At 40.0% G+C, this 26638-nt stretch overlaps 1 protein-coding gene across 1 annotated transcript in view; it reads left to right on the top strand.

The window, feature by feature from the left end:
- The window catches only part of nipbla (NIPBL cohesin loading factor a), an 86695-nt gene that overhangs the window by 43412 nt on the left and 16645 nt on the right, over positions 1 to 26638 (top strand). Inside the window, exons 5-21 of the mRNA XM_088912253.1 lie at positions 4416 to 4527; positions 5611 to 5762; positions 7803 to 7957; positions 8418 to 8508; positions 9153 to 9785; positions 13808 to 15283; positions 20076 to 20252; positions 20512 to 20700; positions 21452 to 21523; positions 21618 to 21707; positions 22703 to 22806; positions 23065 to 23151; positions 23381 to 23621; positions 24168 to 24319; positions 24644 to 24724; positions 24836 to 24936; positions 26246 to 26381. Coding sequence (XP_088768379.1) covers positions 4416 to 4527; positions 5611 to 5762; positions 7803 to 7957; positions 8418 to 8508; positions 9153 to 9785; positions 13808 to 15283; positions 20076 to 20252; positions 20512 to 20700; positions 21452 to 21523; positions 21618 to 21707; positions 22703 to 22806; positions 23065 to 23151; positions 23381 to 23621; positions 24168 to 24319; positions 24644 to 24724; positions 24836 to 24936; positions 26246 to 26381 — 4049 coding nt within the window. The remainder of the gene's footprint in view (positions 1 to 4415; positions 4528 to 5610; positions 5763 to 7802; positions 7958 to 8417; positions 8509 to 9152; positions 9786 to 13807; positions 15284 to 20075; positions 20253 to 20511; positions 20701 to 21451; positions 21524 to 21617; positions 21708 to 22702; positions 22807 to 23064; positions 23152 to 23380; positions 23622 to 24167; positions 24320 to 24643; positions 24725 to 24835; positions 24937 to 26245; positions 26382 to 26638) is intronic.

Raw genomic sequence — 26638 nt, 5'->3', positions numbered from 1 at the left:
TATTCAGCTTTGATTCTGTTGACGCAATAATGGAATATATCTTCTATTTTGGCCAATGCTTCCAGTAACACCAGTATTGTTACAGACTTTGGAACTCGCTGTTTACAGTAGCTGCAGAGATTAGCTAAACCTTTGTAAATGATAGTTACAATGCAGTGACAAACCACAAAAGAAAATAATAAAAGCTACAAAAAAAGGAGTAATGCCATTATAAACTTTCTTTCCAGTTTGGAGGTTTTCACGCCCAGCTTTAAACAAATGAACATTTGCACAGGAATAAAGTATGAAAGATATAAAAAAAATATTAGAAAAAAACTTTTGCACAGTCCTCAGACCCTTTATCTTTTAATTCGTTTTTATCATGTATATGAGAGGCTTTGTCTGAACACTAAAGAATGTGCACATCCTTCCCAGAACCAAACTTTAAGGTCAATTCTCAAGAGTGTGGGGTTTTTGAATCATATCTTTCAAAGTTGTGAAGATAAATATTTTGACCTTGGCTTCTTAAAAGCTTTCATTTTAGATTTTGCATATAAGGTTAATAACATATCTTGTAGACTTAACCTTGGAGATCTTTGTTTGGGGAGAGCCGGTCACAGTTCCAGAGAATAACATTTTCATGCTTTCCAGTAATATGATCGTGCAATTATTTTTACAGCACAAAACTTGACAGTCAACAGAAATAATCTGTGTCTCAATTGTCATCTGTAATTGTAATCAATTGGAATTGACTCAGTTGTAATCTACATAAGTGTATCACCATTTTTATTCATGTAAAGGTGTAATCAGAAAACACATTGATGAAATTTGCCTTCATTTCTGCTTGCATTTCTCATGCAATTGACATTGATTTCATCTTACCTCATGCTTAAGGCAATTTGTGGCCTTTGTTATAGGAATTATTTATCTAGACTGGTTTGAGACACCCCTCTCAAAATCATCTCCTATGGTCATTGAATATTTTAGAAATTCAGAGTTAAATTTGTAGTCTGTTAGCTGCGGAAAATCAGTTTAGTTTTGAGAGTAAATCAGAAGCATTCAGAGTTTGTCATGAATGCTTAGCTACATTAAATTGTTTGTTATGGTGAGTACAAAAAAGTGGATAAACTCCTCAACCTCACTGATTTAAGTATAAATAATGGGAAAGTGGACCCTGTTTCCAGCATCCAGTGCTCTTCCTTGCTCTCTCTTCTCTCTCCCCATAGACAGGCTGTGGTTGTCTCAGCCTAAGCCAAAAGACTAAAACGAAACTACCAGGAAGTCTGTATGGCTGAAGGGAGGCAGCCACTTACATTAAACCCCTTCCATTAGAATCAGTACAATATGCATTGAGGAGTGTGTTGTAAAAAATTAAGAAAATGTATTACTGAAGATTAACAGCAGGAGAGACTCAGGATAATGGCCATCTTTAAAAACAGTTGGCGTGCCTGCCCTTCTAACTATGATTAGAAATGTGCAATTTTTGTTTGTAGCCCAGTGATCACTAAATTGAAAATTTTCAAGTGAAAAACATGCATGTTGAAGGCATTAATTCAAAGAATGGCTCAAATGTAGGATTGATTATTAGTGATATGCTCTATCTTCTGGGCAGCAACAGTTAAAAGCTTTTTTTTGTGCTTTGTGCTGTTTTTGTCCTTTCATGTTAAAGATCACATCAATGCATTATCAGAAACTAAAATAAAAGAGAAATACTAATTTTGCAAAGCTACTTAATTCATTGAAATGAAACTAATATGGCCTGACATGAATGTAACTGACGTCATTTTCAAACCTTCATAATTCCAGTACGGTGATCTTCCGGAGCGATCACAGGATCTTTTGCTTTTCATACTGCTTGAATCCCCATTTCACCAAATTTACTTTTTAAATTAATCTTTCAAATTGCGTAATATTAACTATAAACGAAAGCGTTGAGGGCCCTGAAGTGACAAAATGGGCAGAACAGTTATGCCTTCAGTGTCACAGTTCATTGTGGTAAATTGCCATCAGATGGATGTTGTATGGACGTGCCCAAAACCTACTGAGACCTTAAGGTACTTTTTAATAGTGGAATAGATTATTTTTCATTATTAGGGCGAGGTGCTATAAACATGGGCAGTGCTTTACAAAATAGAATTCACTTTTTTATGCATGTGCAGGAGATGTCTTTTACTTTTGTAAATATTTTTAAAGGTCCACCAAGAAGGTTAGAAAGGTGGTGGTGATGCATGACCTACCTTTGTTGAAAGTATTCTGAGTTTCTGACCCAGTTAAATGCTTCTTTGAAATATGTTCATTTGTATAAAGTCCGAACATAAAGCAACACTGTGCACCTGATGTCTTATATTGTATAAAAGAAAACAAAGCAATGTTAAAATATAGTCTATAGTGTTTACAAAAGATCTGCGCGCAAGACTTGCGCCACTAAAATTTCTCTACTTCCTAAGGTAAATGGTGAGAATTAAATTTAGCTACATACAAAAAAGTAAGGAACAAATTTTTTTCTGAAATTACTGAATTTTACTCTATCGACCTCCTACAGACCTCTGAACTCTTTAAATAGTAGCCTATTTAAAAAAACAGAACCACAAATCATTGTTATTGGAATCCGCAAAATTGAATATCTTGATTTTCTGCTGTTGAATCAGAAAAAAACAATTAAATTGACTTTTAATTTTGTGATGATTCGTGGAAAATATATTAATATTGCATCCATTGTTTGGATCTACAGTTAAAGATCATCTACAGTTAAAGACTTTCTGTCTCTTGAAGTTAAAATGTTTTTATTTTACTTCTCAGTCCTGCTGTTTGTCTGTGGAGAGAGAGCTCCTCATTATATTCATTGAAATCTGAACTGTATTTGTACTTTCATTTGGTGATCTTTTCATATTTGCAGGTTTGCTTATATACTGCACAGGTTTTAGGAAAATGTCTGCCCTTTGAATTCTTAGTGTATAGTTAAGTAATTCTTATTGGGATCTTGTAAATATGTGCAGGGTTCCGCAGTAGCGGACAAACGAAATGTTCAACTCTTTAAACAGGAACAGTATCACAATTTAACTTGTGCTTTACTTTGAAGAAAGATTTGTCACAGTTTTCTGAGGCTCTAGAATGTTTTGTATAGAGAGATGAATTCTGTAGTCCCATAAATACTGTGCTGAAACTGAGTTTTTTGCTCCTTGAAGAAAACTGATTGCGACAGTCTTTCTGGCACAACTCGTGTGTGAAACTGGATCGTATTGAATGAGTTAGTGGAGAGCTTGACTTGCTGCATTCCTGATCAGTTTTAATGTTTCAAAACATTTCTAACTGAGCTGTCTGTTTTGGTCTGGTGTTCTTATTGTGGTGCTCAGGGCTTTTGGGTTTTGTCTCAATGTGGTTTTGTCATGCCAGAGGCTTAGAAAGTGAGTTTTTTAATAGTCTTTTGCTAATGCCAACACCAAATTGGATTAAATGATTCCAAACGTGTTCATGGTATTTTAAGGATGTATGATTTTCATTTAATATTTAGTTATTCCGAGTATGTCAGAAATATGCAACCATACCATGTTGTATCCCACTAGTGTGAATTGCAGAATTGAAAGTATTGATAACATAGTGATGACAGAAAATAGCTTAAAATTTCATTTAAGAGGCCACAGTTGTACAGACAGTACATGCAATTTTTCCTTTTTGCATTATTTTCCCATTCTTGTAATTAGTTTGAATAAAAAAAAATAATAGATTCAGTAAATTTTGAAGAACAAATGCTCTAAATTAAATCTGTAAAATGTCAATTTCTTAACACTTCTGTGGTGGTGGTAGTGTTGAAAATACTTATATAATAGCAATCAGAAACTTAAGTCTAATGAATTGGTTCAATGCAGCTTTTGGTCAATTCTGTCCACCTGAATAAAATGACTGAATGATTATGTCTTAGTTACACTTACTGAAAGCAGGGCAAACTCCATCTCAGCAAGGTCTTGCAGTGTGAAGTAAAAGAAGAGTATACAGGCATATTAATTTTAATGTCTGAAAGCCCTAGGAAGTAGTTTCATCTTTTCAAAGTAAACCTTCATTTTTTCTGGATCAGTAGGCTAGCTATATCGCAGCCACATGCCCTTGGAAAGATGCCAAGATTTATATTGGTGGTAGAATTACCAGAGGCAAAATTCATTCATAGGTGCAGTCTATCATAATGTTTGTCTCTGCTGCAGCTCGTCTGTGAATTCTGGGCTAACTGGGGTCAAACAGCTCAGAGTTGCTTTATTGTATTACAAAATTAATAGGGTGATGCATGCAGGCTATAACAGTATTATTCTTGTGTCGTGATTGTGCAGAGGGCATAACTGGCCTCATCAGTCTTGAGAACAGTTGTTTAGTGCATTAAAAATCCTTTGTGGGAGAATAAATCCTGCTGGGAAACGAAAATAGTCACCGTTTGCTCTTCCTTTCAGGTATGATGCAGCAGCCCATGATGCCTCAGTACAAGATGGCACAGAATTCCATGCATGGCAGCCCAGCACCTTCCAACTACCAGCAAACCACTATCTCTCACAGCCCTTCCAGGTTGGTCTGCCTCTGTGTCATAATGAGGCCAGACTCATGGTTCTTCCGTTCCTTATTTTCCACTGCTGTTTTCATGGTTCCTGACGTGCACGTGAAATGCCGTTTTTCGTGCTAGTTGGCATGTTTGTTTACTTAACACTGAACATTTATGAGAATGGATTTGTTTTTTTGCTTCTTTTATGCAATTCCACAGTCTTCCTTTTTAATATTGAAGAAGGCCTCTTTTAGGCTAGAATAATAGAAACATTTTTTCAGACACTTGCTTTTTTGACTTCACGTAATTATGTAATACAACACATAATTCTTGCAGTTTTGAAGAGATTACAAGGCTTTGAGTTTCTGTTATTTGCTGATAACATTTATTGTCCTCTGCAATTTCTGAGAGACAGGATGTTATTTCACACCATTAAAGACATATTTGGTTGACCAACATTTTGTCACTAGCTCAAGTGACAGACGCTGCTTGTGTGAATTTCTTGAGAATTTCAGGTTTCAGGTAGCTAGGATGAAGTGTCTACTGTCAGCCTACAGTTTTTTATAACACACTTGAATTTTTTTTAATCTGTCAAATACCCAGAGGTAGTAATTTGAGTGCTCCATCTTAAAATACTGGATTTCATATTTTGTGTTTGTCGCGCTTCCAGCTGTGTGCTAAGTGAAGACATAGTTTTTGTTTTTGATCCAGAACCAATTACAGCAAGCTAATAGCTGTCTTTGGTAAGCAAGCACATTGGTGTTGTGTTTCTCTGATTTGATGGCTGGAGAAAAATGGTAGTTTGAAAACAGTGCGGGCTAACAGTTTTTAGAATCAACAGGCACTTCAGAAAGAAACCTCTCCCACGTGTCAAAAAATCATGATAGAATTATCTCATTACCAAGGCATTAAACTAATGCTTTAGCCATAAAGAGAAAGTTTTGCATCTCTTGACTACCTAACCATATTGCACATTCTCTCCTTAAATTATGCTTTTCTAACATTTCAGACAGTCACATTTTTGTGTTTTCTGTGCTGTCATCTTATTTCTGTCTCTGCAGTTTGAGATCTGTGAGAATGCTGACATTGCCCTTTTTTCCTTTTAACAGCCGCTTTGTTCCACCACAGACGAGCTCTGGTAATAGATTTATGCCTCAGCAGAATAGCCCTGTACCCAGCCCTTATGCCCCACAGAGCCCTGCAGGATACATGCCGTATCCACACCCTCCAAGCTACACTCAGCATCAGCAGATACAGCAAGGTGAGAAGCGAAGACTGCCACACCCTCTTTTAGGAGACGGGGGAGAAAGTGCACAACACATCTCGACTGCCTTGACACTTCTGTTCCATCGCATGTCTTTGCTCCAACAAATCCTTAATTACCAAATTGATCTAAAGCACCTGGGTTATTTAAGAACTTAAGAATCAAAGCAGTAATATAGTGGGAGCTTCTAAGTCCTGTAATGGCATGGAGTGGAGATGCCATGATTGACCACCCCCCTGCCTATGCTCTTAAAAATAAAAGGCACCTCTTGCGTGTCAGCGTTTTGCATAAATGCACTGCTGTTATCTTCAGTGTTCTGAAACAAAATTGTAATAGTTACATGGCTGTGCAAATAAGCCCCTCACACCAAAGCCTTATGGGGGCATTTTTGGCTTTTCAGTCCCATTATGCAAAATCCTGGAGAAGTACTTCATCGTGTGAGGTTTTCATGGGTTGCCCATTCTGTAAAGGGCATATATTGAGTTTTCAACTCTTTATATATATAAAAAAAACAATGCAAGGAACTGACTTTCATAAAGGGGTGGAACTGATGGCCTGTTTGCGTGATGCAATCTTTAGAGGCATTTTGTCAGTAGAGCGTGTGTGAAAGTGGCACAAGGAGCACAGTTCTCTCTGATTCACCAGAAATGCTTCCTCGTGGGTTCGGCATGAGAGAAACATTTGCATAGCTGTGAAACTATTAAGATGCGACTTCCCAATATTGATGATGAAATGTAAATAAACAAGGAACTGACTTTTTGCAAGCCAAGCTATTTGACGTTTTTCTTTTCTTGCCTTCTCTGCTGCTCGAAAGGCAGGTTGTGTCAAGTTCCCTCGGCTAGACAGTGACAACCTCCTACAATTCAGCCGTTTCCAGCTCTACTTATCTGCCAAGCTGTTGATTCGAATGGCACTGTTGTTTCTTATTCAGTTAGTTAATGATACAAGAATCAGAATGCCGTATTAATATCACTTTATCTGATTGGCTTGGCTGGTGGATAGCAATCATTTTGCACTTATTTTTTTATGTGTGTCGATCTTGCTCTTTTCTGTGAGTATTGAACAGGGGAACAAAGAATCTATGAAAGGCAATAAAAGTAACCCTCTGCATGAAGTGATTTTGCTCTTGCAGTGTTTTGAATTAAATGCCAAATGCATTAGTATTTGCTACTAAAACAGTGATATACCAAGCTGTTTTGGATGCTGACTTTTTTCAAGATCTCAGTCTAAAAGGAAAGCAAAAGGCGTCCTAAATGTAAATAGCCGTTTTGCATAAAGTGATTTCACAGCTTCGATACACAGAGTCAAAGCGACCCAGTCTTTAAATACCCATATATATTTTTTACTTTTCTTATTGTAGAGTTACATGGCTCCCCTCTTGTATCTGCACCTACATATTCAGGAAGCCCTCAGAGGCCGGTGCAGCCCTGTCTGATAGTGCAAACTCAGCCCTCACCACAGCAGAACCCATCTACCCCAACTTTAGGTATGGCGCCAAAATTGCAGAAATATTCATTCAATACCATTCGTAGGTAAATTGCTATTTTGGAGCCTACATTATAGATTTCCCAAAATAGGTACGTTAGAAATGTTCAGTCACTGCATCTCATTCTTCATTTTTTGTTTCATTGTTTTACCTCAACAATGAAATTTCCCTTCTCCTCTGTTTGCTTCAGGACATAAATATTAATTTTGTACACATTACACAAGTTTGTATTGTTTCATTTTCCTCGTGGGTTGCGTACACCAGATGTTTTGTCGTGGCTTGTGACACAGAACGAGCCTTCCTTGAACAAGCACATTAAGTTGTTAGTTGCTTTTGTTTTTGTGGTGTTCATTTCGTCTGATCTTGCATCATCCAAGGAGTTTGTAGGAAAGTTTAACTTCAAATTAAAAGCTTACATCCCTCAAATCTTAAAATCCATTTTTTATCTGTTTTCATTGTGTATTACTGTGTATGCATTTATAGAGTGTCGTTTTGTTTTCAGGACTCTTGAAGAATGAAAGTAATTGAAACTTCTTTGTTTGTGGTTTCAGTGGCCAGTCCTATGGTTCCTGGCGGCATGAGGAACATTCATGACAACAAGGTTTCTGGGCAGATGTCTAGCAACTCCGCTAACCACCATGCTGACAATTCCAGGCATGGATCAAATGAAGATTACCTGAACATGGTGCATAGGCTAGGAAGTGAGGTAAGACTTGTAAAATTATGTTCGGGTTGGAAGGAGCAATTCCGTTCTTTGACTGATTTAATTTCGTCACGACTTCGTAATTTAGTCAGGTGTCTAATAAAATGTTCGTACTAGTGCCTAATTTTCCTGGCAATAATTTTAAACTTGAGTTTTCTGTAATGTGCAATGAGCTGCTCTGTTTGTTTGCTCATGAGAAAAAACAATTCATGGTGCATTACCTCTGTAATGGAATAGTGGAAGGATAGATGATAGTGTGGAACCAGGCAGCGGGGGGGGAGTCATTGAGTATATTTCTCATTGTTATGAGGATTCAGTTTTTTCCAGTAAAATATATACTACAAGGAATGCTATTTCATAGTTAGGGGTGAATACTGTGCAGCTGTGGGGACTGATGCCTAACTGGCAAGGTTGTAATGCTCTGTAGTTGTAATGTCGTTGACCACTTCATACTGCTTTGCAGGAAGGCGATCCCTCCATGAGAAACGCATCCTTCCCTCTCAGATCCCCCCAGTCTGTGTGCTCTCCAGCAGGCAGTGACGGGACCCCAAAAGGTACGCTGAAGGACCCAGTACCTTGCTTCTCTTAACATCATTTGAGCAGGAAATGAATCTTTTGGCATTAAGAGTTATTTGTATTTGTTTTGTTTCATGCTTTCCTTTATTAGTTGAGGTTTGAGTGGTGAGCTGCCCCAGCATGCTGGCAGCAAAGGAACAAGCAAAGTTTAATTCCACACTGAAAAGTAGAAAGAAAAAAACAGCATGTTTCAGCTGTTAAGCCTCTTCAGGAGAAAGGAAACACCTGAAGAAGGCTCTTTTAGAAACTTTTTTCTATTGTCATCTTGGAATTATCCTTTACTTTTAACCTTGGTGATGTTTAAATCTTGGGTGGTGTTATACTTTGCAACTTCTGCATAATTTTCTTGTGAACTGGATGGCAGAAGTCTTTGGTTCAATTCACTGGACAGTACGAGCTCTGTAACAGACTGGATATTATGCACTTCTTAATTAACGGTGAAGTACAATGTGTGGCCCAATTGTGTTTAAGAAAGTAGCCCTTTAATTAGGGCAGGTTGCATATTAAGTTTCTGCTCTGTTTTTAACATTGGGGTATTCGGAGAAATCAGTTTCTTGTACATTTGTGTTATTATAAAAACAGAAGGCTGCCTATGTAGTGAGTGTTTTTTGTCTCATTTTAGCTGGATCCAGGCCGCCCCTTATATTACAGTCCCCACCCCCTTACACCTCTCCCAGAGACGCTCCACCAGACCTCTTAATGGACTCTCCAGACAGGAAGAAGAAGCAGAAGAAAATGAAAATGAGCAAAGAAGAAAAAGAACAGGCAGACAAGGCAGCGATGTACGACATCATCAGCTCTCCATCAAAGGACTCCACAAAACTCACCTTAAGACTTTCTCGTGTGAAATCTTCAGAAATGGACCCACAGGGAGATCTCCTTCCTGGAATGGACAACAGCCCCGATCCTGAGGGAGACATGGCTTACAACAACATGCAATATGCAGGCCAGCCGCCTAAGACCCCAGCGGCCCCCCAGGATGTACATCGAACCAACGCTACACAGTGCCTGACGCAGAACGAGCAGGCCGGCTTTCTGCCTGCGCAGCAGGTGCCGGTTTTACAAAACACGGCGGTGGCGTCGGCCAAACAGCCGCAGCCTCCCGGAGTGCCGATGCCAGGAGCTCCTGCCCAGCCCCTCTCCGCCACCACTCCCTACGACGAGGTGGAAATGGACGCTCTGGCGGAGATCGAGAGGATAGAGCGGGAGTCTGCCATCGAGCGAGAGCGCTGCTCGAAAGAGGTGCAGGATAAAGGTGGGTCCTGGAACTGCTTTGCTAACTGACACCCTTTGAACAGGTTTCTTGGGTATTGCCAATTCACAGGTTCAAAGTTTTGGAACGGTTGTCTCATTTCACTTTGAGAGCACTGTTTCAGTGTTAAAAGTGCTAGTATTACAAATCCTTGGCCCTTTTTTTAACCTCTTTGGACTTTATGTAGAAAAGCAGCTTTTAATACAGCATCCTGTTCAAGATCAAACTATATTGCTGATAGACTTTTGTTTTTCAGCCAAACACGGTATGGAAGTTACATTTGTCAGTGACAAAGGATAATAAGAAAGAACATAACAGTGCAAAAATACACTCGCCTCTCCAGAAGTAAAAATCTGGAGTGGTTAAGATACTAGCCTCAGGGTTATTTCTTTGTATAGCCGGGCTTTACCTCATCAAGCTATTGCAAAGTATTGTAAAGTTTTAAATAATTTGAAGGAGAAACCATAAGTTTTAGCCTGAGACATGCTGTTCCATGGTGACCTGGTACAGCACAGCGCCTTCTGGGGGAAGGGTGCCAGTCTCGTAACTCAATAAAGACCATTAACCAACTGGATAATCTGTGAACACTATCTCCGTGTCATAAAAGCATGAAACATTTTTATGGGTTTAATGGAAATGTTCCAGGTACAGGAGTTCCCGGTGTTATGCAGTTCTTAGGAAAATCACTGTTCTATAAAAAAACATCATAAAGTATTTAAAAATTATATTTAGCTATTTTTATAGATATGGGTGCATAAATGAACTATTTATGGCTGCATTGTGCTTCCTTAACCTATTTTGTGTAATACATAAGTATTTCTTTTTTTCAGGGTATGTTTAATCCATGAATGATATTTTTCATTCAATTGAAGAATACAGTGCATTCATTATATTATGAAATGGTGTTCATGTGAACCAAGCAGTGCATAGAATAGGTATCTACTACCAGAAAATTAAGAAATAGTTGAAGTGCACATGGCTGAGGAATGAAATTCAGTGGTTTCCAGATCTGAGCTCTTACACAAGATGAAAAGTGTCTGTGTGTGTGCAGTGATTGCAGTTTTATTTTTCCATCAGCAGGGATCTTCTCTTTATTCACAACTTGAATTTCCAATCCAATTTCTTAGTCAGCCGAGTTAACTAGCAGCCACCTGACCTGTGCATGGGCATGAGAAAAGCAGAGTACATGCAAGCATCCTCTGAAAAGCACACTTTCAGTCTGCTCTCACACTGCAGACGTTTAGCCCAAAGCACAGCTCTTGGCTTTAGACACTCGTAGCTGCTAAAGCTTGCAGGTGTGCTCAACGAGTTACAGGGGTTGGTGTGCTCGGACAGTCGATTACCACCCTTAGGTATCTTTATGTCAGCTATCTAGCCCATATTCAAACTCATGATCCCTAGACTTTGAAACTTGAACCTGCTGTATGTGAATATTTAAAAATCTGCTTGCTAGAATAAGTTGTGTAGTAGCTTGGTTTTGGTTTCTAATTCCTGCAGAAGAAGCATGTTCAGTGTTGCACAGACATGACTGGTATCAGATCCTACAGCTGGGAGCTGACTAGGGTTGCTAAGTCTCCTCTTATCAAGGACATCCTGTATTTTCCTAAAGATTGGCCCTTTCTTATGGAATCATTCTAGGACGACTTTTGTTGCATGATTGGAATGCCATAATGCTTATCTTATATTGTACAATTTACACACTGGAAAACGTCTGTGCAGCTCTGCCATACTGCTGAACTGTGTTCGTAGTGTTATGATACAACCACTGCAGTTTCCCTGGTGACTGACTGAACTGTACCATGGTCTGCTCTAATACTCTGAAATCCACAGGATTACTTTAGGTTTGGTTGCTAAATGAGGTTCCAGATATGTATAAAATTTTAGCTGAGCTTTAAAACTATCCTTTTTACCTAACAACAGGATAAGGAGATGCTGACTGCTGTAAAACTCTGCAAAAAATCTTCCTGGTGCACGTAGTGGATACTTAACTCCTTAATTAAGAGAGTTGTTTTTTTCCTTTAGAACAGTGGTGTTGCATGTTTCTGCACTCTTCATTGGTAAACACGTGTTAGGGGTATTTATGGTTACTTTTTTAGTTGTTGTCTACAGACGTATGTGGTATAAGTTTGTTCATTGAGTGTGATAATATTTTCCTAACTTGCATGGCTAATGTGATGTGAATTCCTTTATTTGGAATCATATTCTTCGACAGGCAAACTGTTCAAAGCAAACTGTCACATTTCTGAATGGAGTCTGAATGCAACTTTGAGTTTAACATGGGTTCTTCCTTTAACAGCACTTCTGACTGCTTCTTGAGGTGCTTTCAGAGCCCTGTGATGTAATGTGATTTTAGTGGTCTGGTTAGCATGGGCAATTACATTTGTCTTCAAGCATATAGATACATACTTTTTCATATGTTTTACTTCCTTATTTGTATATAACTGTTTCCAACAAAAGGGTGTGCACTCTAAAAAAATTGAAGTTCAATTAAACACCATTTTTTTACTGAAAGGGTATGTGCATTTTATTATTGTCAAATGCCATTACAAAGGATGTATAAGTTAGCAGAATGACACTTTTGATAAGCTGAGCACCTCTCCTTGATTTGTTCATCTTATCCATTGATTTGTCGAGGGTGGAATAGCTTCTTGACCATGTGTTTTCTGAGTGTTTGAACTGGTAGTTTAATACTTTTATACTGTTGTGGGATTTGTTTTGAAATTCTGATATTCAGACTGATGAAGCCTTTGATCTTTGAAACAGCCATCGAAAGCTTGAATGTTGAAATAGACAACCGATGTCCTTTCTTCATATTAAGCCAGTCTTCCCCTTGGAATGGTTTTGCTCCAGTGTGTGGTTGTTTCTCTGTATGCTGCCTTCTTTTTAATGTCATTCCAGCCCACCACCAGTGTTACTGCTTCTCCCAGCCGTGGTGGAGTACTGAAAGAACTGTTGCTTATTATGTCAATTATCCCACATTTGCAAATGTACATTTTGAGTTTCATCTCCTACCCACAGGCTTAAAAATGACAGAACTAGTGACTTGTAAAAAAGGTACAAGTAAACTTTTATATATATGTAAATTATTATTTGAATGTGTTGTGTGTATAAAATATTAATATTTTTAAGTGTGATGTCCACTTCTAGGCAGTGTCTTTAAAACGTACATATATGAGATTTGTATGTTGCCATAATATGTTTTCAGTTGCAAACTGGTATCCTTAAATTCCATCCACACAATAGGTAAAAAGATGTTTCTTGCTTTAATCCTCTTTCCTGTAAACACTTCTATGGTCTCTTTAAAAGGTCTTCTGGTATTTTTCTGCAGTTTTGGTTCCTCCCATGGCTTTTCTTTCTGAAGAAGATTGGGTGCTGAGCTGTACCAGTCAGCTTTAAAAGGAGTAGATGTTAATTCCATGCTAAAAAGAAAAATGACATTTCAGCTATGAGCCTTCTTCTGATGGCATTCAGCTTGCAATTAAACTCGTCAAGTCCATTTTTTCTATGCGTTCATGTGTTGAAACAACTGTGAGCTCCCTTGTGTTTTTCTGTGCAGAGCAGGCTCTAGTACTTAAACTGAGATGGTTTTGATTATGCTTTTACTCTGAATTTGACTCATTTCACAGATCCTGAGAAGTATCCGTCAAGGCAGATGACAGCAGCATTGAGACCAACTGGTTATCTGCAGATATGGCTACTGTCACTACTTCATTCAAGTCTTTCTGGTCATTGCCTTTCGTGGCTAACGTCCCACATGAATAGATTTTCAACTTCAAATCACATGCCAAGTTAATCAACACTTTGTCAGTAGCTACCCTTGAAATGAGGCACTGTGCACCATCTTATCTTCACCTGTTGCGTTTAGGGTTTTGGTTATTGGTGGGTTTTTACCTGGTTCTTCTGTTGTGGTGCCTGGATACATCGGGTGCAGCGGGGTGGCTCACTTGAGGTGAATGGAACTACACAACTGCAGCTTCTGACGGAAGGCGTTTTATTTTTTTTTTTGGTTCTGGTTCTCGTTGCAGACAAGCCGCTGAAGAAGCGGAAGCAGGACTCGTACCCGCAGGAGCCTGGGGCCGGTGGAACGGCCGGTTCTACAGGCGGGGCTGGTGGAGGTGGTGGAGGAGGAAACGCCGGGAATAAGGCCACTCCTCAGGAGGCCAGTGCTGCTGGAAACGGAGCTAGCCGTCCGGCCCTGATGGTGAGCATCGACCTGCAGCAGGCCGGGCGGGCAGAGGGCCAGCTTGACCCCTCTCTTCCTGCTCCCACTGGTGCTACAGAGGCGCAGAAATGGACTGAGGAGCAGCGCGGTGTGCCTGCTGCTGCCTCTGGCCCGGCCGGAGATGGCTCTGTCAGTGGCTGTCAGGAGGAGATGACAGGTGTCCTCAGGCTCAAACCAGACAACCAGCCAGAGAACCCTAGGAGGAAGTCAGAAGATGTTCAGAAGGCTGCTGATGGGAGACCTGAGGTCATTAAACATAGGTCTGAGACTCCCAAACAGAAAGGGAGCTCAGACAGTAAGCCTGAGACCCCCAAACAGAAAAATGAGAGCCACCCAGAAACACCCAGACAAAAGAGTGTAGATGGCAGGCCAGAGACCCCCAAACACAAGCACGATAACCGTCGGGACTCCAGTGGGAAGCCCGTCAGCTCGGAGAAAAGGATGGAAATGTCGAAACACAGGCATGATGGCAAACCGGATTCTGCCAAGTTGAAATCTGAAGGCAGAGGGCCAGAGACACCCAGGCAAAGGCCAGATGGGCGCCCATCATCCTCTTCCTCTGAGTCTTCACGCCGCGACCACGATGGTCACAGACAGCGATCAGAGGATCGACCTGAATCTGAGCGACACAGGGGAGATCCTTCTAGGATCAGGAGGCCTGACACCCCTAAGTCCTCTAGCAGAGGGGATCACGACTCCAGACATGGCAAGTCTGACAGCTCCCGAGACAGGGAGAGAGACCGAGAGAGGAAGCAGCGAAATGAGTCGGGGGATTCTAGGGAGAGACGCTCCCCTGAGGAGCAGAGATCCCGCCCTGAGAGCCCAAGGGTCAAACAGGAGCCGAGGACGGACTCCAGTGGCCGACTCCGCACAGACAGACCTGGCTTCAAATCCCCCAGCAACCGGGATGAGAGGCGTTCAGATGGCAGCAAAGGAAGGTCAGACTCGCATAAGCAGCCGCCTGATACCAAGCCTGAGTTCCCCACATACCTACTGGGAGGCAAGTCTGGAGCACTGAAAAACTTTGTAATTCCTAAAATCAAACGGGACAAAGATGGTAATGTCACTCAGGAAACAAGGAAGTCTGATTCCCGGGATGAGAAGGTAAAGATGGAGAAGATGGGCCTTGTAGAGGATTTGAACAAAGGAGCGAAACCAGTGGTGGTGCTTCAGAAGTTAACTTTTGATGAAGTTCAAAAATTTATAAAGGAGAGAGAAGACAGGAATGCAAGGAGCTCTAAATCTGGGAAGAACCGACCATCCTCCAAATCTGGTAAAGGTAAGGCTTTTATCACTAAGATGGTGCCTCTTTAAATTAAAAAAAGGCTTAGTATAGTGCCTAAACATGCTTATGGGCTCTGTTTTACCAGTAGTTTTGAGCTGATGGTAGTAAGAGGGAATCTGTATTGTTTGTGGATGGTTATCAGGTTGTAGTGTGAGTAGATTTATTGTATTGGTTTCATACAGTATTGTAGCTTGAAATTCTTGGAAAATATTTAACCTTCCACAGAGTCAAAATCTTATCATAGGCAACAGTCTTAATGACTATAAAGTAGAAAAGAGGAAAAGTTACCAAAAGCATTTGCATTTCTTGGTCCATCTGGTCATGTAAAAAATGATGGTTATAATCTCTAACTTGATATGTTCTGGTCACTCCCGTCTGCTTTAAATTTAGTTCCATCCATCTACCCTTCCTAATAAGTTGGATGTTGCGTTCTGGGTTTCATGGCAACTACTGCACAGTCTTTGCATTATCTTTTTTGTTTGTATAGTGTCATTCCATCTGTTTCTTTAACAACTGAACTTGTATTAAATACTAAGGCCCTATTTATACAGTGCTTTTTCTCTGCCACCATTATTAAAATGTTCCCAACCTGTTGGGTCTCATGTTGTGTTGGATTTGGGTCAGGAGGAAATGGTGTCCTGACGATTTTGTTTTCCTGCAGCCCTGTTGTAATCCTGGCAGTGTGTGGTCCCAAACTGTTCTGCTGGCAAAGAGGTGTTTCTAGATTGGCTTATAGGAATGCAAAAGCTGTTGGCTCTAGAACGTTTGTGAGTGTTGCCGAGCATGAAGGTTGTTATCAATCTGCCTCAAAATCCTTGTCGTCTTAAGAGGCTCTAACCCACATCATCTCACTTCCACCTCCCTGGTAGGTGGCTTGAACCATATTGATCACCATGTCACCCCATGCCTTCCGTCAGGTCTGTGTCATGCAAAACGGCCTCCATCTGTGAATACAGCTCTCTTGTCACTCTCTGTGCTGCCACCTCAAGAGTTCTTTGGCTCACAAAAGACAGAGATTTCACCTCTCATCTGTCAGCATTACTCCTGAATGTCTTCTTGTATTCTGAGCATGCAGATCACTTTCATGCTAACAGGTAGCTATCATCATACTGCAGATGTTGGTTATTTCTTTCTAGACTGGACCATACGATAACCACTGCAGTCCAATTATGCAGGCAGATCAGTCGGATGTCCTTGTCAGAGATGGTGTGGTGACTCTGCCTGCCTGGATGTAGTCTGTGCACCACAGAGCCAGTTTCCTGGTTTCTCTGGAGGAGTCAGTTGAATGCTGAAACTCTCGGGGCAGTTTCTCTGATTGAAGGGCCGCTTTCGAGTCAGATTCATTGCTTTAAGGCCATCTTCATTACTCTAGCGAATTAGTTGCATCTTTTGCTGTTAATGTGTGGATTAAAATGTTTATTAGTATTTTTTTATACAATATCTACTAAAATCGGAGCACCAGGTATTTTCATATCACATGATTTGAGCTCAGCATTTTATTATAAGGAACAGTAGTACTCAGAACTATTCACAAACCTTTCTACTTAGTACAATGTAAATTACCTTGTGCCCAGTGATCTGTTCTGGTTGGAAAATTAATTTTGCATTTGCATTGTAGGTTGGTATTAAAATGTGGTATGCATAGGTGATTGAACTGATGAAGTTTTGCTAAAGGTTTCTGTTGAAAGTAATTGCCTGGCAAAACCTCTTGACTGAAGAAGATGCAGCGACTGTTGCTGGCCCTTTAGTTGGAAGGAAAACTTTTGGGATATGGAGTTATGCAGAGTATAGGGCTAATTCTCTGAAACCATTGTTGCAGGAGGTGATCCTTGTATCTGACCCTTTAGGTACCATTAACATTTTTCTTGTGGTCAAGGATGACACCCAGGCTTGATCTAAATGACTCTAACATTATTGTTGTTAATTGTCTTTGCCTTCTTTTTTCTGTGCGATACTTATGTTTCTGTTAAACTGCTTAAAGCGTTAATAAATCTGAGTACCTGATTGAAGTTCAGTGTAGAAGCATATCGTTTTTCAATTAAATTAAAGACTTCTAACCAAACACAAACTAAGTATCTTGATGTACACTTGATAGAGGTTAATTTTCTGCTCCATTATCGCAGGATATATAGTATTCTCCAGATGGATCCAGACTGATCTGTGGATGCAGCATTCTGATCTGGAAATTTCTATATTAATAGTCAATAAGATTAGTCTGATTTAAAGCCATTAACAATGAATTGACACTACTATCATTTTATTATGTTGAAATGAAGGTTGAATGAGGACCTGGCATTCACTTCAAACTTGTATCTAATTGTCAGGAATTTGAAATTGCCAAATGCTGTTTAGTTAAGAAAAACCACAATTGACTCATTTCCCTGTATGTTTTTGCCAAAATGTCACCTCACATTTTCAGTTGTGCATTCACATTCACCCATGGTCAGCTGCTACAATGACTGGAACACCTTGTACGCTGCCATGAGCATGATTCTTAACAATATCCGAATTAGTATTCTTTAAAGCTCCTGCATTATTTGCTGGAAGTTCGCATTCCACCTTCATACTGACTAGTTGTCGCTTTCAGTTCATTGCAGTCTGGATCTAGTGAATATTGCTGTAGTATTTAAGCTTTGAGGGTGCCCCATACCTCAGCTGCTGTTCTCCTCAAGAGGAAATACACCCTGAATCTTTACATTTGGACGAAGGTTGTCTGTTAATTTGAAGGTCAGTTAACTATTAGGTCAGCTACCACTGTAGCTTTCCCCAAAGACCAGTGAGTGATGTGTGACCTGTAGAGTATCCCCACACCTGCGTCACAACTGATAGTGTCTGAAAACTGTGTTAATAACAGTGGTGGGTGTCTGAGAACCATGCAAACGCTAATTTGCCCTGGAGTGACTGGAACTACCAGCCAGTGAGAGGGAGTTATACATCATAGGTGTTTGAATTCAACTTAATTTAATACAATTTCAGTTTTTCACCATTTCATTTTGCAGTTGAATCAAGAGGGAAGTTTAGATTGGCCAGAACAAGACCTGTTAGATAACCTGGAGCAAAATCTAGCTAAGACAACGGAGTCACCACTCCAAGTCTTGTAAATGAATCCCTAACGACAGTAGCCAAGGCCTTCTGTTTTTGTTGTCATTCTGGTGACCGGAGCCCCCTGCAGCACATTGTCCAGAGTTTCCCTACTGGGGCATTGGTAGAAGCTGGTCCAGAGGGGAGAGCATCACCTAGTTTTCCTCAGAAATAATTCTTCCATCTCAATAATTCCGAATGTAATCATTTTTAGAATTGAATCTGATATACTATTAATCAGTTAATTGTGGTCTAATGTTACACGCATTTTATACAAAGCTGTTTTTATTTTCTCACCGGTTATTGGATTAATTAGGTCATTGTGATACTTTTAGGTTGTCACCTGTGGCTCAATTACAGATCCTTCTAAAGCCTGTTAGAATGATCCCTAGGAATCCAATTTGTACACCAGTGACGCGGTTTGATTTTAAAAATATAATTCTTTTAGATGCACATCCTAAACTTATACCCCACCTGTACTCTCATGACAGTGTGTTAGTTAACATAGCCGATACAATTAGAGTGGAAAAAAGAACAAGCAGTTTGTTATTGATTTGTTTGCCCATTAGCAGAGCTATTGCCAGTCTTCTTACTTGTTTGGAGTATTTTCTTCCTCCAGGTTTTGGTAGATCAGATTAGAAATCATAACTGAGTATGGTATAATAAGGCAGCATATTATTTTAACTGGTTGTCATATAGAGTTAAAAACTTTTCCACAAAGTCAGTCCCTTGCACATACAACATACCTGAACTTGAAAAAATTGTATTTTTCAGTGACTGTGGATTGTTTTCAAACGTAGCATTTTTTGGAAATACGCCGCAGTTCCAGTAACCAGTTTTCAGAGGCTAATTGCACATTTAGAAAGGTGTCGGAGTCAAATTAAGGATAGAAATATTTTTGTAGCTGGCAGTACACATTGAGCTGTGGTAATAAACCTTCAGGGGATCGAGCTGCTCACAAAGAGGTGCATCATCAAAACAAGCAGAGCCCCCCCATGGCTCTCCCAGTAATGGGCCCTGCAGCCCAAAGCTGGCTCCCCCATTCCTTTACAGTTTTCAGGGAAAGATGCAGGGGAGATTCTGCAGAACTTAGAGCATGCTTTATGTGCATGAAGGGTAAGACTGGATGTACAGGATTTAGCAAATGGGCTTCTGAAGTGGTCCCTTACTCCAAATTAATGCTCAGTAAGGACGTTATCATATTATGGTGTGAAATAAAAACATCAAGCCAATTTCAATGATTAACCTCAATAACTAATAATAAAATTGGCAAAGATGGCTAGACATTCCAGATTCCTTCATTACATAGTTGTTTAGTTGAGTTGCCACAAGAGATACAATACCTGCTTGTCAGCATAGACCTGCTGAATTGTGCTTTGGGTTTGTGCTTACCTGTTTTTTGATATCCAGATATCACTTTTTTTTTAAATATGAACAGGGTATTTCAGAACAGTTACAAATAAGAGAAGGCTACTAGCACGCTTCATAGTTATTAACTAATTAATCCAAAGATCTTGTCCAGCCATTTCTTGAAAGAAGCCAGGGTATCAGCTTCAAGGAGGCCAGGCTGATATCCTGGCCTCTGGATCTCCTGGACTCACAACATTGCTGACAACTGTCGTGACTTTAACATGAATGTGTCTCAAATCTCGGAAGGCAGTGGAAAGACTTGAGCTCGACCTGTCCCCATCTTGTTCCTCTCCAGGTGGAATAGACCAGTCGGTGCTAAAGGAGCTGCCCCCAGAGCTGCTGGCGGAGATTGAGTCGACCATGCCACTGTGCGAGCGGGTGAAGATGAACAAGAGAAAACGTACCACAGTCAACGAGAAACCAAAATATGCCGAAGTCAGCTCAGACGAAGAAAGCGACGAGACTGTTGAGTGTGAGTAAAATAACTTGACATTAGCCTTCACAGCGACAACTCTCTAAGACCGGACTGCCGCAAATAGACGTATCTGGCTGAGGGCACCATGGGTAGAACCTAGTTTGGTCAGGTCTCTTCAGGTGTGGGTGGGCATAACCATGCCATAGGAGCTCCATAACTCACCCGGTGGTTGTAGAAACAAGTGCTTCTTTTTTAACTGGGTTGAGGCTCAGGTTCGTAGAGGTAGAAATCTTTTATTCTCTTCCCCCCCCCCTAGCTGCCCGAAAACGGCACAAGAAGGACCGGGACAAACCGTGGGAGTGTGAGGAGCGGGAGCGGAGGGGCTCAGGGGAGCACCGGAGGAGCGGGCACTTCCACGAGGGCAGGAGGAGTTCGGGCAGCCGCTACCGCGACCGCAGCCCCGACGACTCCGAGGAGGACTCCCCACCACCCAGCCTGAGCGACAGTGAGTTCACCGCCGGCCAGCTCCTGCGCTCTGCCCTGGGTGGAACTCCATGCCATCTCCTCATCCGGCACAGCTGATGTTTACAGAGTTCACCCCTGTTAATAAGCAATGGCGAGTCAGCTGGCAGAGAAAGCTGACAGTTTGTGTTTCCACAAAGTGTTGCTGTGACACTGTGAATTCTGTGTAAGTTGCACAGTTATATTTTTGGCTTACAATGAAAATTAAGCTTTTAGCAGTCCAGTAAGTGTTGTAGTAAAAATAACTGGCTTCGACTGTTTTAGTTCTGAAGTTTTTGTATAGCCAGGGGTGCAGAATGTCTGACATCTTTGGGGGTAGAAACCCTTATTCTTTGGTGAGTTCTGTAGGACAAGGGAGTCTTGGATTTGCAAAACAAGCCTTCAGCTTGAATGGTAATTTACTGTGGAAAGGGAGTTTGTCTTTGCATAGAAGCAGGATAGGGGTCAACGCTTTAACCTGTATCATAAATATTCTGAGGTGGAAGAATTGAGATGTGTTGATTAATGAAAACTACAGGGGATTAATGCTCACTGGTGAGCAAGGATGCTATAGTGGAGTACTGTACTCTGAGATACTCTGGTTCATTGACCATGAATATTTAGCATTGTTGTTTTTGGGGTCAATGACAGGGAAGAAAAGCTGTTCCCATGAAACTTTGTTCGTAGTCGGTTTCCTTCTCGAACTCTATTGGAAGACCTCTTCACAATCTGACCACTTTTTTCTTTATATGCAGTTGCCAGAAAAATGAAGAAAAAAGAAAAGCAGAAAAAGAGGAAAGCGTACGAACCTAAACTTACACCTGAAGGTATTTTAATACAGCTCTTACATTTTATCATTGGATGCTTCTGTGTGAACATATAGAAATCATGTTGAATTAACTGTTTTCCTTTTCATTTAAGAAATGATGGATTCGTCAACTTTTAAGAGGTTCTCAGCCAGCATTGACAACATTTTGGAGAATTTGGAAGACATGGATTTCACTGCATTGGGTACTTAATTTGTTGTTCGTTCTTAAATATTTCAGAACAAGGTTTCATGCAATTAAATTGTAGTTTACATACTAGCCCAATTTAAAAGCATTTCACATCCGTTCAATATGCATCTTTCACTGTCATAAAACTTCAAGCCGAGATTCACAGTTTTCACACCATGTGGCTCTTAATTTCTGTGCAGATCTTCAATGTGTTAGTAGGTTTTTCAGGGGAGTTGCACCTCCACATACTTGTATATTAGTTTTGTTTTGTTTAGATCCATCCATTGTAATCAAACTCCATAGAATGGTCAGGGTCCCACCAGGCCTGAACATATCCTGGACTCAAAGAGCACAAAGCAGTACCAAGAGCAAACAACAGCATAGAAATCCACAGGTCTGTGGAGAAAGGGGAGAATTTAGGATAACTTAGCCAGCATCTAGTTGGGAGATGGGAGGAATCTAGAGCACCAAGGCACAGGTTGCCAGGGACTGGAGTTAATGCAGAACCCAGGAGCAGTAGTACCAGCCACATCATTCCGCCCACTGGAGCCAAAATGCAGCTGGGGACATTATGAATTGCTGCTCCAGCTCAGTCAAAGGGTCAAGTCCTCTAGATAAAACATTAACGTGACCCTACGTAGGACAAAAATCATGAAAGAGATAGGTCACGTCTACAATCCTTGTGTCTTTTTCCGATTGACATCAGGCACAGCGGCAACTCATAAGTCAAATTTAACGTAGACTTTTCTTTTCAGTCTCAGTGACAATACACTTGCGCAAAACCATCTTGAATTGGAAATTGTACACATGCTGATTTTAGTGAACGTGCTGCTCAGCAGGTTCCTGTCATTATTCATGTTGATGCGATGTCTGGCTGTGCCCCCAATATTTACAGTGTCTTTTTGTCTTGCTAAGCGCATTCCATTTTGTAAATGCATAATGTCTGTTTTTTGTTAGTGTTGATTAGCTTGGAAGTTGAAACGCACATTTATGTTAACTTTTTTCTTTTAGCGGATGATGATGAAATTCCACAAGAGTTACTGTTGGGAAAGCATCAGCTTAGTGAACTAGGAAGTGAATCTGCTAAAATTAAAGCCATGGGAATTACAAGCAGGGTATGTAAGGCTTTATTCTGATAGTAAAGGTGTTATGCATTGTCGTGATGAAAATTGTCATAAAACTGTTAAAGATGTGCTCTAATTGAGAACCTCATGACCTTTATTTGTTTTTAAGTGTTTTTCTTTTATTTCATATTTGGAATGTTTAAAAGATGGAGACATTCATTATTAATCACGGCTTATTGTCCTATATGTTGATTTTTGTTAAATGAAATTAATGAACAATTGATTATGGGGTAAAATTTTGTTTTGCAGATTCCAGCAGATAAACTGGTGAAAGTTTTGAATATTTTGGAAAAGAATATACAGGATGGTTCAAAACTTTCTACACTCATTAACCATGTAAGTTTTCATTTTTGTGTTACTAGTTACATTAGGATTGTGAGTTTCAGGATTGTGCTTCCCAGGTTTATTTCTGTCTCATAAAAACTCATTGCATCTGTGTTAGAAGAGAGGCTCTTGTAAGTGTAGAAAGCCAACCTCCTAGGCAGTAGGAATGAATCTTGTGACCTCATCATACTGGAGACCTCCTCATTTGTAACCTTTCTAATGTTCTTGTGTCTGTTCTTAGGATAATGACACTGAGGATGAGGAGAGACTTTGGCGGGATCTCATCATGGAGAGAGTGACAAAATCCGCTGATGCTTGTCTCACTGCCCTCAACATTATGACTTCCAGCCATATGCCCAAAGCGGTATATATTGAAGACGTGATAGAGAGGGTCCTACAGTACACTAAATTTCACTTGCAGAACACACTATACCCTCAGTATGATCCTGTCTACAGGGTGGATCCACATGGAGGGAAGTATTGTTTTTTATCTTAACATTGGAGTGGGTTTTCAAAAATGCAGCAGTTCATAATGCACGTTTTAATGCCCTTTTAATGTAGGCTTGTGCCACCTTTTCTTTTTTTTAGGTCAGGAATTTGGTTGGTGTAGATGTGTTATATAGATTAAACAAATTAAAGCCGTGCTTACAAGATCATTTATTAGACCTTAACAACAGTTATTTTACTTACTTGTAAAGCATTGTAATGTGATCAATAGCTGATAAGAAGACATGGTGACAAGTTGACAATGCCTAGAACTCTCACAAAGCCTTTTGTTGAGGTAGGGCTGCTGTTGTTCCCTAGTGTTTCTTGAGTATTTTCATTAAAGTACCAGGTTTGAAAGCCCACTCCAGAAGATCACAATGGCAAGACTATCCTTTCCTGATTCCTTCCTGCTAATCTGCTTCCCCAGTGCAAGTCTATTGTGGATACTATCCAAGATAATTAATTAAGCTAACTGCTAACCAGATGCATGTATGGTTCATTTCCATAATTAAAATTAATTTTCTTTCTTCTTTGTACAACAGGTGGCGTTTTGAGTTCCAAGGCTAAGCGTGCAAAATGCTCCACCCACAAGCAGCGAGTGATCGTGATGCTATATAACAAAATCTGTGATATTGTCAGCAACATGTCTGAGCTGCTAGAGATACAGCTGCTCACAGACACTACCATTCTGCAGGTATGTGCCAAATCGGCAGCCCCCTTGTCATCTGAGCATCCGCGAGATTGTCTTCAACAGACTAGAATGATTCATATTCTAGTGATCAGACCAAGTAATTAAATACTGAAGTGATACATTTTTTAGACCATGCTGTAGTTTTGTTTACATTCATGTTTCACAAGTATTGCATGTTTATAGAAAAGACAGGTATGTATGATATCAAAGATTAAATACACTGTACCAAGTTTATGAAGATCATTCTGCTCCTTTTCAAGTTTTACTATATATTTATTACTATCTATAACATGGTGTTTTTCTTGCTTTATTTTCTTTCTTTTGTAGGTTTCGTCAATGGGCATTACACCCTTTTTTGTGGAAAATGTCAGCGAGCTGCAGCTGTGTGCCATCAAGTTAGTGACTGCTGTAAGTACTGTGACACTTCAAAAACCATTAAATTTAAATGCTTATGCATGGAAAAAGTGAAAGTAAATATTGCTAATATTTTTTTATTTCCTTTAAATCCTGTTTTATCAGGTGTTTTCAAGATATGAGAAGCACAGACAGCTGATACTGGAGGAGATCTTTACATCCCTAGCCAGACTGCCAACGAGTAAGCGAAGCTTGAGGAACTTCAGGTATTGCAGTCGGAACTGATAAATATTTTCGACATATATGATTTTGCAGCTATGAAACACTGTTTGTTGCTTTTTATCGTATAATTGTGATATGAAGAAATTTGGTAGCCATTAGGTCAGGCTGATCACTGGTCAAAATCTTAGACAAAGTTTCCTTGGTTTCTGTTGAAGGTATCAGAACTGTTGCCTTAGCTTTTACAAATGGAACTATTTGACGACAAGGTGTGAAACTGTTGCATTTTGCCTAATAAGTGTTTTCAATGGGAAACAAATGAAGTATTCAGTAGGAGCTATCAGGTCTTTTAGAGGTGTTAATTGCAAAATTAGAGCCATTCTTTACGCTGAATAAATTAGCATAATAAAAGAGCCAATATAGCGTAAAAAAGCCACTGTGACAGTCAAGAGTAAAAAGAGAAATAAAGTAAACTAAGTACCATCACTGCAGAAACTAAGACCTTCTCTGAGGCCTTTGGGATTGTCTGAATTTTATTTTTGGCATCTTCAGCCATTTTATTTTTGTAAACGGCCCTGACTCTCAGTGGACATTCTGAAGTTGCTTTACTTCATTATTCCTACTATTTCATTCATAACTGCAGCTTGTAATTGCAGCAGTTGTTCATTCACACATTGCAGCTGAAGTTCCAAAAACTCTAGGCCTGAAAATTACTCCTTAAAAGATTACAGTTTTTGAGTTGTAACCCAAGGAGCAGTCCTGCCTTCTCTGTATAGTACATTATTTTACCAGTGAATATGTAACTAGCCAGATGCATTAGAAGTCTGGCCAAACCCTGCTCTGTGGTTGTAGGATTTCATGCACTTCAAGTAGGTGGATTACCACGTTAGGGACCAATATTTCTCACCTACAGGTGCTTCATCGTTTTAAGACATTTTATTTTCATGCAACTTGAACTGTTACCAATCTCAGTATTTATTGTGGCACCTAGTGAAATAAGTGCCTTGCAATTTAAGACACAATGTTTTGGAATGCTTTCAGAAATGCATAAAAAACCTGAACTGAAATACATGCCTTTTATTTTTTAAAGTGATGTATGTGTATAATAACAAGCACACTAGAACAGTTACTAAGGAGAAGGGGCCATTCAGCCCATGTAGTAGTTTATAGAGCTAGTAGTAGAGAATCTCATCCAGCTCTATATTGGAAGAAGTTCTTCACTCTCACAACTCCTATGTTAGGAGAAGAAACATACTCTACTTGGTCAAACATTGCAGGATAGAGACTTCACTTCAGAAGGCCTTTAACATTTCTTTCCTGTTGCAGCATGCTAATTGTGTTAATGTGTTTGATCAGACTGAACAGCAGTGACATGGATGGAGAGCCCATGTACATACAGATGGTGACTGCTCTGGTCCTGCAGCTCATTCAGTGTGTTGTGCATTTGCCATCGGAGAAGGATTCTAACACTGAAGATGAATATGACAAAAAGGTAAACCTTAACATGCAGTAGGGAAAAAAATCTCTTAATTCAATGTCATGTTTTGAAGAGTGCTCTTCACAACTTGTTACACAGAGCACATTGAGTGATTCACACAGATACAGGGATATGCAACACAATAAGTCAAAAAGAAATTGGTGTAAATGGGTGTAAAGTAGTGTAGTGTGTCATAGAGTTATACTGTTTGGATAAATCTCATGCTTTCATTGAGAAGTTTACTCCGAGTCATAGGATTCGATAACGGTTTT

This window comes from Atractosteus spatula, chromosome 3 (assembly GCF_055471065.1).
Source record: "Atractosteus spatula isolate fAtrSpa1 chromosome 3, fAtrSpa1.hap1, whole genome shotgun sequence".
Taxonomy (NCBI): domain Eukaryota; kingdom Metazoa; phylum Chordata; class Actinopteri; order Semionotiformes; family Lepisosteidae; genus Atractosteus; species Atractosteus spatula.
Note: the sequence above shows the minus strand (reverse complement) of the source record. Positions and strands in the feature narration are given on the sequence as shown.